The following is an 11,014-nucleotide window of genomic DNA, read 5'->3' as shown; positions in this document are numbered from 1 at the left end:
GTTCCGTGTTCAGAAAGATTCACTGATGAGTCAGTATATTTTTAACCTACATATATGTATAGATCAACTGATTACGAAATGTGTATATTATAATGAAGGGTATATATATATTATATATCGTCACCTTAGTGCAAAAACTCAATAACTGCATATAGATAAAGAAGCAGATATTGAGTTCTTGCACTAAGGTGACGATATGTACCATTCATGATCATCATGTGATAAAGCCTTTTAGCATTGACTGCTAGCAGTAAAATTGACTTCACTATCATCCCAGTTTAGAAGTAGGCAAACCTGGACAATGTCACGTTTTTTTTACCAGGTTCATTATTGCTAGAGGTTGAATTTAAATATATTAATATTAAAACAAAATTTAAACAAAGCCAATAAATTTGATAACAAAAGAAAATTTTATCAAGTACATTTAACAAATTTTGCAAAAATCACAAAATTTAACCACAGTTATAAACAAGATATGAGTGTAAGTGAAAAAAATGCCATTTGGTTTTCTATTTGTATTGTGTTTGATATATTACTGTTTTGTCATAGCTAGTTCTGAAGACTGCACTGAGGTTTCTTGATATGAAGGGACTGGAAAACTATATTCAACACTTGTGTACCGTTTGTTTGTCTGGAGTCATAAATTGTGTGTGCCAAATTTCCGAAATTTTGAGAATATTTTTTTTTAGTATTATTGCAGACTTTTTCATTTTCAGTGCATCACTTTATCTATGAAAGAATTCCATTTTTGTGGCTTTTTGACCTTTAAGTCTCAGCATGAATTATGTTTTAATTTTCATGGTCATATATCCCAAAATGTAAAGGTGTAACCAGGCCCAGTGTTCACTATCACTATGAAAAGATCGGGATCAAATGAACCTGATTTTATTTTTATTTTTTATGAAACTAAAATTGATTGTATTTTGCTAGAATTGAATTATACTTTTTCAAAATATAAAACATTGCTTATTTGCAAAGAAACAATTTTGGGATAAAATCGACGAATAACAAAACAAATACAAAAAGAATCGGGATCAACATCAACTGTAAAATGACCATATCTTGTGAAAATAACAATAAATGTATTTTAAATAATCATAAACATGCTTTTTCAAGTCGAATTTTATCTAGTTAATATTTATTATTTCATCTATGAGGATAAACAACGGAGAAAATTTAAGTTTTTAAATTTGTTCCTTAACTTGATCTTAATCCTTAAATGTTTGTGAACACACGAAGGGGATTGTCAAGGTTGCATGTATGTATGACATTGTTCTGATTAAATGGCAATGTTTGATGATTTAAACCATATATATTGTCAGGCCTTTAATTTTTATTCTGTGCTCCGATTTTCTTTTTCTATTTTTCTGCTACAAGAAATCATTAAAACACTGCTCCTCAGTTTTCAGCTTATATAAGTGATGTGGTGCTCATATTTTCATTGTCTAGTTGAGCTGCATTAGCTAGATAATTCAAAAAACTGACTGACTGTTTTAATGGTGATTAACCAATGACTGATGGTTTGGCAAATGTTGAGAATGAACCTTGAAAACTGCCTTAGATATAAAAAAAACCCAAACCCCATTGCATCAAAGGATATATAGAGAAATTTGTGCAGGTCATGCAGGGTATGAAGTGGTAATTATAAAATTTAAAACAATCTTTGAAAAATGATTTTTGGTCTTTTACATAAACACTAGGATGAGCATAATGTCACTTTTATTTATGGAGACATTAATATCTCTGTAGAATGATGATCAGATTACCTTTCAGTATATCTCCAATGTTTATTTAACATTCTAGTCAGAGTTTTTAGATACTTTTGCTGCATGTAAAAATATATGATAGAGTAGAAATGAAGTAAGAGAGACAAAGTTAAAATAATATTTTAGTATATTTATATATTTTGAGATTTTTTTTTCAAAACATTATTATGCCGATTTTATTTACAATTACATGTATACTATATTATAAAATTGATGATTTAATGATGAAATGATTTCTTCTACCAACAAAACCTATAAAGTACAATCATTGCAAAGTACGACCCTTTTAAAGACATACTATTTTAGAGGTTACATTTATTATTATTATTCTTCTGTAAAGAATAAATGATTTTATTACCTGATACCTTACTTAAATGTCATTTGGTAGTTTTTACTGTTTTCTAAAATTCCTAAAACGTCCACGTTCGCGAACTGTTGACCAATCAATAGTTTCGACTGTTTCCCTCACATGCTCTGACGTCAAAGAGGATTCCCCTTGGAGCGTCATAAACCAGACGTGAGGTGACATAGTTAAAATATTGTTAAATTAGGAAAGTTTCATTATAAACATATTTGAAAAAACTATTTTCTTGTCCCTTTTTTCTTCTGCAAGTACTGTTAAAACAGTAATTGATCAGGTAATAAACAAGTTATTTCATATGTCAACCAATTGTCCCTCTGTGTCGGGGAAAGTCTTTTGAACTGTTGGCAACAGTTCAAAACACTATCCCCTCCACCTCGGGCCTACAGTTTGACTGTTCCCAAAATCACATATGAAATAACTGTATACTGTTGTACAGTGGTATATGCTGAACAGAGAACCCCTGTGCAGAGGAAAGTGACGATGGAATGTTACCATATGAAATAAATAGTGTTGAACAAAATGCCAGTTTGAGCTTTAAGTAATGGGTAAAACGGTTATAAAATTGGTCATATTCTCCCCTGTTGCCAGAGTTCCTAAATTATGATATTTTGGCTAAATTTCTTTCTAAGAGATTAAATCAAAAATATTTTTCATTATTGTAGACCCTGTCTGTTTGTTTCATTAAATGTCTGTGATATTTTATTATCAAAATATTTGATATGATATTGTTACCTATAATGGATATATATTGTACAACTTGAACATTTTGTAATTACAAATGTAAATAATACTATAGCATAAAGGCGATATGATTTTCCAGTTTTGATCTTCTTTGGTAGTGGCTTCAGTGGGTATCTTTTATATTGAATAGATATTGTCATGAACTTGGCAGATATGGGTTTTTCCCCCAGCTAATCCGAGGGTACACACACACTTTAACTGTTACAGTTTAGCGGCGCACCACCGTTCACAATAGAGTGATAAAATTGTTGCGCTTATAATTGATATCTTTACCAAGTTGTAGCAGTCAAATTTGTTCGATTAGATGGGAAAACACTCCCATTTGCTCTGAGTTCTGGAGTGTCTGGAGTATCTCTATTGCAACTTTAATTCATATCCACCGCTACTTGTTTTAAAGAAGAAAAAAGATTATTGTATGGATATTTGTAACATCTTTATTTAAGTTCTAAAACTAAAGGTTGAATATACATTGTTTTATAAAAGAATTAAAAACATGCATTTTCCCAGTTCATTACCTATAAACAATTTTTATCTAAGCGTTTTTATTTGTGTTTCTGTTCCAATTTCTCTCAGTTGTACATATTTCATTACAGTAATTCTCATCATTTTTCTATAATTTTTATTTGTACATAATATGCGAATATATTTGAAAATGTGATGTGATTTGCATTTCATCTCTTGTGCAATATTTGCTTGATCATTGAATGAATAAAATACAAATGGTTTATTTGAATTGTTTGATTGTATATTCTAAAGAATGTGCTCGGTCGTGCCTGAAATAATGCACGGAAGGGCACCCAAGGTCTTCCTCCACCAGTAAAGCTGGAACGTCGCCATATGACCTATACTGTGTCGGTGTTACGTAAAAAGCAGTTAAACAACAAACTTACATTATACAAGTTATAAGATTGTAACAGGATGTACATGTATGTCTCTCTTGTAAGTAGTGATATACAGCAAACAACCGATTATATACCATATATATGCCATTTAACTTGACAAACAAATTTATAACACATATAAATCACAGCAATTTGTTTTTAGAAAAAAATGAAATTAGTTCATAAATTGACAGCAGGCTTGTATACACTCCTGTAATTCTTCTACTAGAAAATGATCGAAACATCTGTCAGCTTGATTTTGCATACTAATACAGTCGAGACTGTCATATGCGACTTTCCAAGGGATCTTCAGAAAAAGGTCACATATGACAGGGAGTCTCTAAATACAGTCTCAAAAAAAATTAAATTTGAATACCATCTATCTGTCTATATATCATTGTGACTTAACATACATAACTGTGTGAAGGAATAATATCTAACCAATTGCAAATAAACATAGGTAATCGTAAATTTTTTATGTAAATAAAATAAGAATCCATGTAAAACAACTATATATTAGCATGTATATCACATAAAATTTAATTTTATTTTTTGTATTAAGATTTAAATTGAATCTTTTTTGTATTTAATTAACTGGAATTTGATGCATCCATGTACTTGTAAAAGTTAAACATATCCATTTCCGAATTTTCTGGTTTGGTATCCATATTATTTCCGTATTAATTATGCAGCCATAGAAAGGTAAATTAAAAAAATGCTGCCTAAAATATCTTCCGTTGGCACTCTATAATTAAAAAAAAATCTGACACAAGCTTAATCCAGTTTACTCAGGTCATTATATGTACATTACACACCATGCTTCCCATTAACAGACGCTTAGTGACGTCACTCGATACCTGTATACATGTTAACTGTGTAATTGAGACAGGTGTGTAGACTTTGTTTGCTACTGGATTATAATTGGACCTAATTATTTTGGCCCTCTGGGTGTTAAAATAGGTATTATTTATCTGATTAACGGACAATTAAAAGGTGTGAAAGTCGTTTAAATCAGACAAAACATTGCATTGGGACCAGACAATTAGGGTCGCTTGTCACATATGACAGGGAGATGTTTAATTCAGACCATTTTTATAGGAAAATACGTTGGGAGTACTGAAACAAGGTCGGATAAGACAGGGAGTCGTTTAAATCAGGGGGTCGCTAAGGCAGTCTTGACTGTATAACAAAGAATTTGACCCAATTCACCCGACAGAGTAAATATATACATTTGTACATATAGATAAATTAACTTACACATACATACTTATAGTAAACTTAAAACATAAACTATTGTATACGACTATATTATGCACTTTAGGAATTGTGTTTTGTTACAAATACTTAAATTTATATATTTTTACCAAGGAAATGTTATATATTCAAGAATATTTTCAATTTCGTCAGTCGTCATATAAAAGCACAATAATATTCCCTTTATATGTGCAAAATGATTTTTTTAATGTTCTTGCGGATCTGGTAAGTTTTCTTCGTTTTCCTTAGACGAATTTGTTTCTTCATGTTCATTCTTCGACTCTTCAGAAACAATATTTCTTTTCAATCTTTTACAATCACCAGAGTCATCTGAAAATGTGTCTTCCATCTGGTGGAAATTTGAAAACGGCATCTGCGGAGTACTTGTGTCAACCTTTGGTGAAAGACTCCTTTTCGTCAGTTGAAATTTAGCTCCTGTTTCTTACATATCATCTTCAACTATTTCCATTGTTGTTTTCACCTTAAAGTATAACGAAACATGTGATTATTATGTAATTTACATCTAACATACTTCTATCAAAACATCTGTCAAAAAGATTGCTGATGATAAATCTTTTGATAAAAAATGTTTGTTATCTAACACATTTTAATCGAATTTGGCCCATTGCTTCAAGACAATGCCATTTCTTTCAGATCGCAGATACGGACAACAAATAATGTTAGATATATTGTCTGAAAGCTTGTCGTCACAAAAGAACATTTGCAAAGTAATCAAACTCGAAAACAAAAGCTACAAAATCTGACTATTCTGTAAGTTTGGCAAGTGTTTATTTATAGTGACTGATGATTAAAGATTTGTTTAATAAACACATCAGGGGCTACAGCTCATTTTATCTAAATATGTAGAAGAAGCAAACCTGGTCCAAACTATTACTCTTCATATCCTAAAGTGCAAACGTATTGATGTCTCCTTGGCTGGAAACAAGGTCGCTTTGGGAACCTGTAACCCACTCGGGCTTAGAAGACTGGGGAGATCTTGATGTCTGCAAAGAAGGCAAAGACCATCTATGTGCGGTGTTCAGTCGTATTGCACAGTAACAATCCATTTCTCCCTTTATGTTAATCATTCTTTCAAGTCCCTTTGCAACATGGTGATAGTGGTTGTTCTTTGTCAAAGCTGATGATAGAATTTGACGAACATCTGAACGATGCTTTTTGCAGTGGAAATTCAGAGAATTAATGACCCCTCGCCACATTTCTCCCTGAACTCCAGTTGGTCTGTCGCTCTGTACGATCCAGTTGTACAAACCCGAGTCTATAAGATTATACTTCCATAGCCTATCAGCTATGTACTTGGCATTTACATTGGATGTTAGGTTGCAGAGTGCGCACTCGGAACACCTGATACCGTTCTTTTTATTATGTTGAAACTTTTCTTCAATACTTCTCGCCACAGGTTCATTTTGAGACTTTATATGCTTCAAAAACCGTAGAAGGACATTCAAGTCTCTTCCCTTTATTATACTCGTCAGAACACGAACTTGATCTTTACGATCAAGTGTTTTCCGTAAATCAGCACATTCTTCATCTGTAAGGCAACTGTCAGCTAGAAGATCGTCAGGTAACTCACTATCTTTGAACACAATACCGTCTATAAGCTCTTCTACATGCCACTGAAGAGCATCGGCAAGACATTTTCTTTCATCTGATTTTGATAGAGCCTTGTCTAAACAATGAATAAAAAAGAATATAAATATATTGAGTGGCCAGCAGTTCAGATTCTGTTGAAGCTGCAAACTGATATATTGTTATTTGCCTAATTTGCGTTTGTGTTCAGACAGAAAGAAGTCGTTGTTATCCAGTAATTATTCATGAATTGAAAATATAGCATAAGAAAACCATAGATATAAAATACATTTGGTAAATAGTAACATTATTTGACATTGCATGTTCTCAAAGCCAGCCATTTTGAATTGTTTAAGAAAGCTCTTTTTAACTTAATTAATTTTTCTCATTACGTAAATATTTTAGTGTAAAAAAATAAACATTCATTCAAATTTAAAGTTTTAAACATTATATGAGCTGACCTTCGTATCATACATTTTGATAGAAATTGAAACGTTACCAATGTGAGAAAGCAGCTCCTGTTGTCTGTTGAGATCGGTACGATATGCCGAGGCAGGCAGTGTTTTAGTTCTCATCAAACTTCGTGACTTTTCCTTTTCTTTGTGCTTATCGTGGTCTAATTGTATATCCGAACCATATTTTACAAGTTTTTCACCGTGTTGTAAATGTCTAAAAATATCTTGTGATTCTTTAGAATTTGGTGTTGAAGTAAATGATTTAATATCTTTCAGCTGTTCTTCATGGTTTTGATTTTCACTGTCTGTAATGCTTTTAACTAATGTATCGTCAATAATTTCTTTGATTATGTCAGATGCAGTTTTCTTTTTAACTGTTGCATTTTTACTTTCTTTTGTATCAGTTTGAACTTCTTCTTCGTCAATCTCTTTCTTCCCAGGACACAAGCATGTCTGGCAATGACGAGTGTCAGAATTCATCTTATGTTCGTTGAAAATATATCTTATTTTCTCTTCCACGATGTCACCAATCTCTGAACGTATTGCTGGTATAACGTCTGTTTGAATTACTTGTGAAATGCTTGAGTTCATTGACTGGAAATATGAATACGGTTTTGAACGTTAATAATTGTGATCATAGCGTTGAACAAAATTAACTGGATATAATTATCCAAAACCGGCAAGTTGGGTTTATCGTAAGTTCTGTCTGTACTAATGGCGTTATTATCTCTAAATTTATTAATCAATACAAAGATCATGATATTGTCAAGTTATATAACTGTGCCGTTCATTTTATACGCCAGTTTGAAAAACGGGACGTATTATGGGAATTTTAATGAAACTTTATAGCATTGTTCACCTTCATGAGACGAAGTGCCCTACGCACGAATCAGGTCTCTAGGTTATAGATCAAGGTCACACTTAGATATTATAAAAACGCTTTTCCGGAGCAAAACTTCTACATGCATATATATAACTTAACACAATTTTTCATTATTGTGAGACTGGGTGTCACGCATGAAAATCAAGTCCCTGTAACCAAATACATTTTTTGCACTTTGCACATAAAGCCTTTATTTATTGACAGTTGTCTGTCATGTTTCGTAGGTAATAACTGGGATAATCATCTTCCTTTGGATTTGGGGGGCAGTGGGGCAAGGTCAAGAGTGCCAATGATAAACTATATATTTATTCAGATTCGTAGAATATAGCTAGAATCAACAAACTTTACATGAATGTTAATCAGCATTTAAAGCTATGCACATAATTAAGGTTTTGCGTGTAATAATTTCAGTTTTCTGAGCGTTATTGCCCTTGACTTTGTATACATTTGAAATTTTCCACTAGAGTGCGCGTTGACATTACAGGAATGTTGGTAAACATGTGTAGTTATTAACATAAGGGTTTGTTTGTGGATAAATTCAGTATTTGTACCGTTATTTTCCTTGACAAAGTAAAAGATTTGCAATTTGCAATTTCAACTTGCGTAACTCAAATAGTATTTGACCTAGAGCTATTTCACTTTACAGGAATGATGATCACCATTTGTTGTTTTGCATTTTGGTTTTTACAATGTTTTTATTTTATCAAAAGCATACTTTAGGATATGAAATTGACATTCAGGTCAAGGACTTGCATTTGTAAGTTGAATATTTTTCAACTTCAACCAATAACAGACATACCAACTTATATTTTACACAATAACAAAACTTCATGACTCTGTCAAGATATATAACTGTGTTTACATTTTCGCCAATTTTTCTGTTTAGGAAAACCAAGAGAAATCTCACATAAAATACCTTCACTAGAAAAAAAACTGAATTGATTAGAAATTATTTAACTCTGCAGAGTAAATTTTGTTTGATTTTATCTAATGATGGTACTTTGGAGTGAATGTTTCACGCCATGACAATGGTAACAATTTGACTATATCCAGAAAATATCTTTTGACTTATGACTGTGTTCTAACGTTATAAAGAAAAACACAATATATGTGTAAGACGTTACTTACCGAATTGTTTCTGAAAGCTTCCTTACTGTGGAAAGTGTTTGATGGAGGAGACACAAAGAGGTCAGAAACTCTTCCATTTCTTTTCTCGTACTCTTCCATACTGATATGGAAATCATGTTTAAAGGCATATGGCGTTGATATTTCCATAATTTGTGCAGTATTTTTCGTAAAAATATTTCCTGTTTTTTTTTTCACTCAAATTATCAAAAATATCTAATTATTTGTGTAAGTTAAATAATTAATCAAAATAAGTTAAATTTGAAGCGTCATTTACACACTAATACTGTGCAAATAATTATAATATCTCATATGATGTTAAGATTTCCTTTGATAATTGTTTGAAAGTATTTCACAATTCATAACCTACAAACACAATTGTCAATGGTAAGTGGTGGGCGTTTTATAATGAAAAGTTAAGATCCGTGATGTGAACTTTAGAATTTAGTATGGTACTTTTCGTGTTGTTGATGTCAACTTGTCCTGGTATTCATCGAATTTTTGCCCTGTTTAAGTACAAAAAACCTATACAATAATATTGTATAATAGTTTGAGGACATTTCTGTTGACAATTTGTCAAGAGTTAAATCGTATACATATACATGTACTCTGCGTTAACTGGAGTGCAGGTATTAGTTACCCGCGCTCTGGTCCCATTGATTGGCTCATTTTGTCGAGGGTTTACGTAATTTGATAACAGAGAAAGGGATGGCGATAGAAATATCATATTCAGATGCTCATTCATTAGTTACTTTTTATGCTCCCAAAGGGTGAGCAAAACGTTGCCGCTTTGTCCCTCTGTCCGCTTTTCTTGTCCGAGACATACCTCCTAAACAAGAAGAGGTATCAACATGAAACTTTGTAGCTTGATAGATCTCATTTGGTAAATGTGCAGTGTACAAGAACCGTAACTCTGCCCTGCCTGATTTTTGAGTTATTACCCTTTGCTCAATTTTCCATTTTGAACTTTGTCCGGAATATAACTCTAAAACTCTAAGAGATATCAACATGAAACCTTTTAGGTAGATATATCTCATTGGATAGAAGCGCATTGCAAAAGAATCGTAACTCTTCCTTGCCTAATTATGGAGTAATTGCCCTTTGATCATTTTTACACTTTGAACTTTGTCCGGGACATGACTCTGAAACTATAAAAGATATCAACATGAAACTTTGTAGGTAGATGAATATCATTGGATGTACAATGCAAAATAATCATAACTCTGCCTTGCCTTATTTTGGAGTTTTTCCCCTTTGTTCATTTTTACTTTTTGAACATTGGCCAGGACATAGCTCTGAAGGTATAATAGATATAAAGGACACTTTGTAGGTTAATAGATCTCATTGGGTAGATGTACAGTGCCATAACTCTGCCTTGCCTTATATTGGAGTTATTGCCCTTTGTTTTTTTACACTTTGAACTTTGTTCGGGACATTACTGTGAATCTACAAGAAATATCAACAAGAAACACGTTGTTTCCAGATTTAAGTCGTAAGATAGATCTCATCGAGTAGTAGCCTATGTTTGGAATTATTGCATTTTGAACTTTGTCCGGGACATAACTCTAAAACTACAAGAGGTATACTTTTCTGTGTCCATAACCTAATCGGGGAGAATCACCCGGTTCAACCGGCTGTTGTTTTCTGGGGTTTCATATTGTGACAACAGGGAACATGTAATTATTTTTGTATATGATACAAAAGAGAAAGAACATTAACACACAAGGCAATTTGATTTATACTCGGGGGCTACACCTGCTCGTACAAATAAGATAACCTCGTTAACCAATGCTCTTTCTATTACTTGTGTCATAGTTTGGGTATCTTTCTGTTGTTAAATCGTATACATTAACATGCACAGTGTGATAACTGGTGTGCAAGTATTCGTTACCTGCACTCCAGAGCATGCCCATTGATTGGCTCATATTGTCTGGGGTTTACTTATTGTCGACAGAGAA

General features: G+C 32.4%; 1 protein-coding gene across 1 annotated transcript; it reads right to left on the bottom strand.

The window, feature by feature from the left end:
* Positions 1–3,340: 3,340 nt before the first annotated feature.
* LOC132752182 (uncharacterized) lies at positions 3,341–9,217 on the bottom strand. The gene is made up of 4 exons (XM_060742476.1): positions 9,060–9,217; positions 7,093–7,642; positions 5,885–6,693; positions 3,341–5,487 (listed from the first exon to the last, which is right to left on the bottom strand). Exons 1-3 carry the CDS (start codon positions 9,204–9,206, stop codon positions 5,912–5,914), a joined length of 1,479 nt encoding a protein of 492 aa, XP_060598459.1. The 5' UTR covers positions 9,207–9,217; the 3' UTR covers positions 3,341–5,487; positions 5,885–5,911.
* Positions 9,218–11,014: the final 1,797 nt, after the last annotated feature.

Source organism: Ruditapes philippinarum, unplaced genomic scaffold (genome assembly GCF_026571515.1).
Source record: "Ruditapes philippinarum isolate M1 unplaced genomic scaffold, ASM2657151v2 ctg375_1_1_1_1, whole genome shotgun sequence".
In the NCBI taxonomy this organism is placed as follows: domain Eukaryota; kingdom Metazoa; phylum Mollusca; class Bivalvia; order Venerida; family Veneridae; genus Ruditapes; species Ruditapes philippinarum.
This window is presented reverse-complemented; position numbering and strand designations above follow the sequence as displayed.

Coding starts and splice junctions, on each gene's coding strand:
- LOC132752182 (XM_060742476.1), bottom strand. CDS start 9,206: ATGGAAATATCAACGCCATATGCCTTTAAACATGATTTCCATATCAGT. Junction 7,643..9,059: donor AAGCTTTCAGAAACAATTCG/GTAAGTAACGTC, acceptor TCATATTTCCAG/TCAATGAACTCAAGCATTTC. Junction 6,694..7,092: donor GGAGCTGCTTTCTCACATTG/GTAACGTTTCAA, acceptor TTCATTGTTTAG/ACAAGGCTCTATCAAAATCA.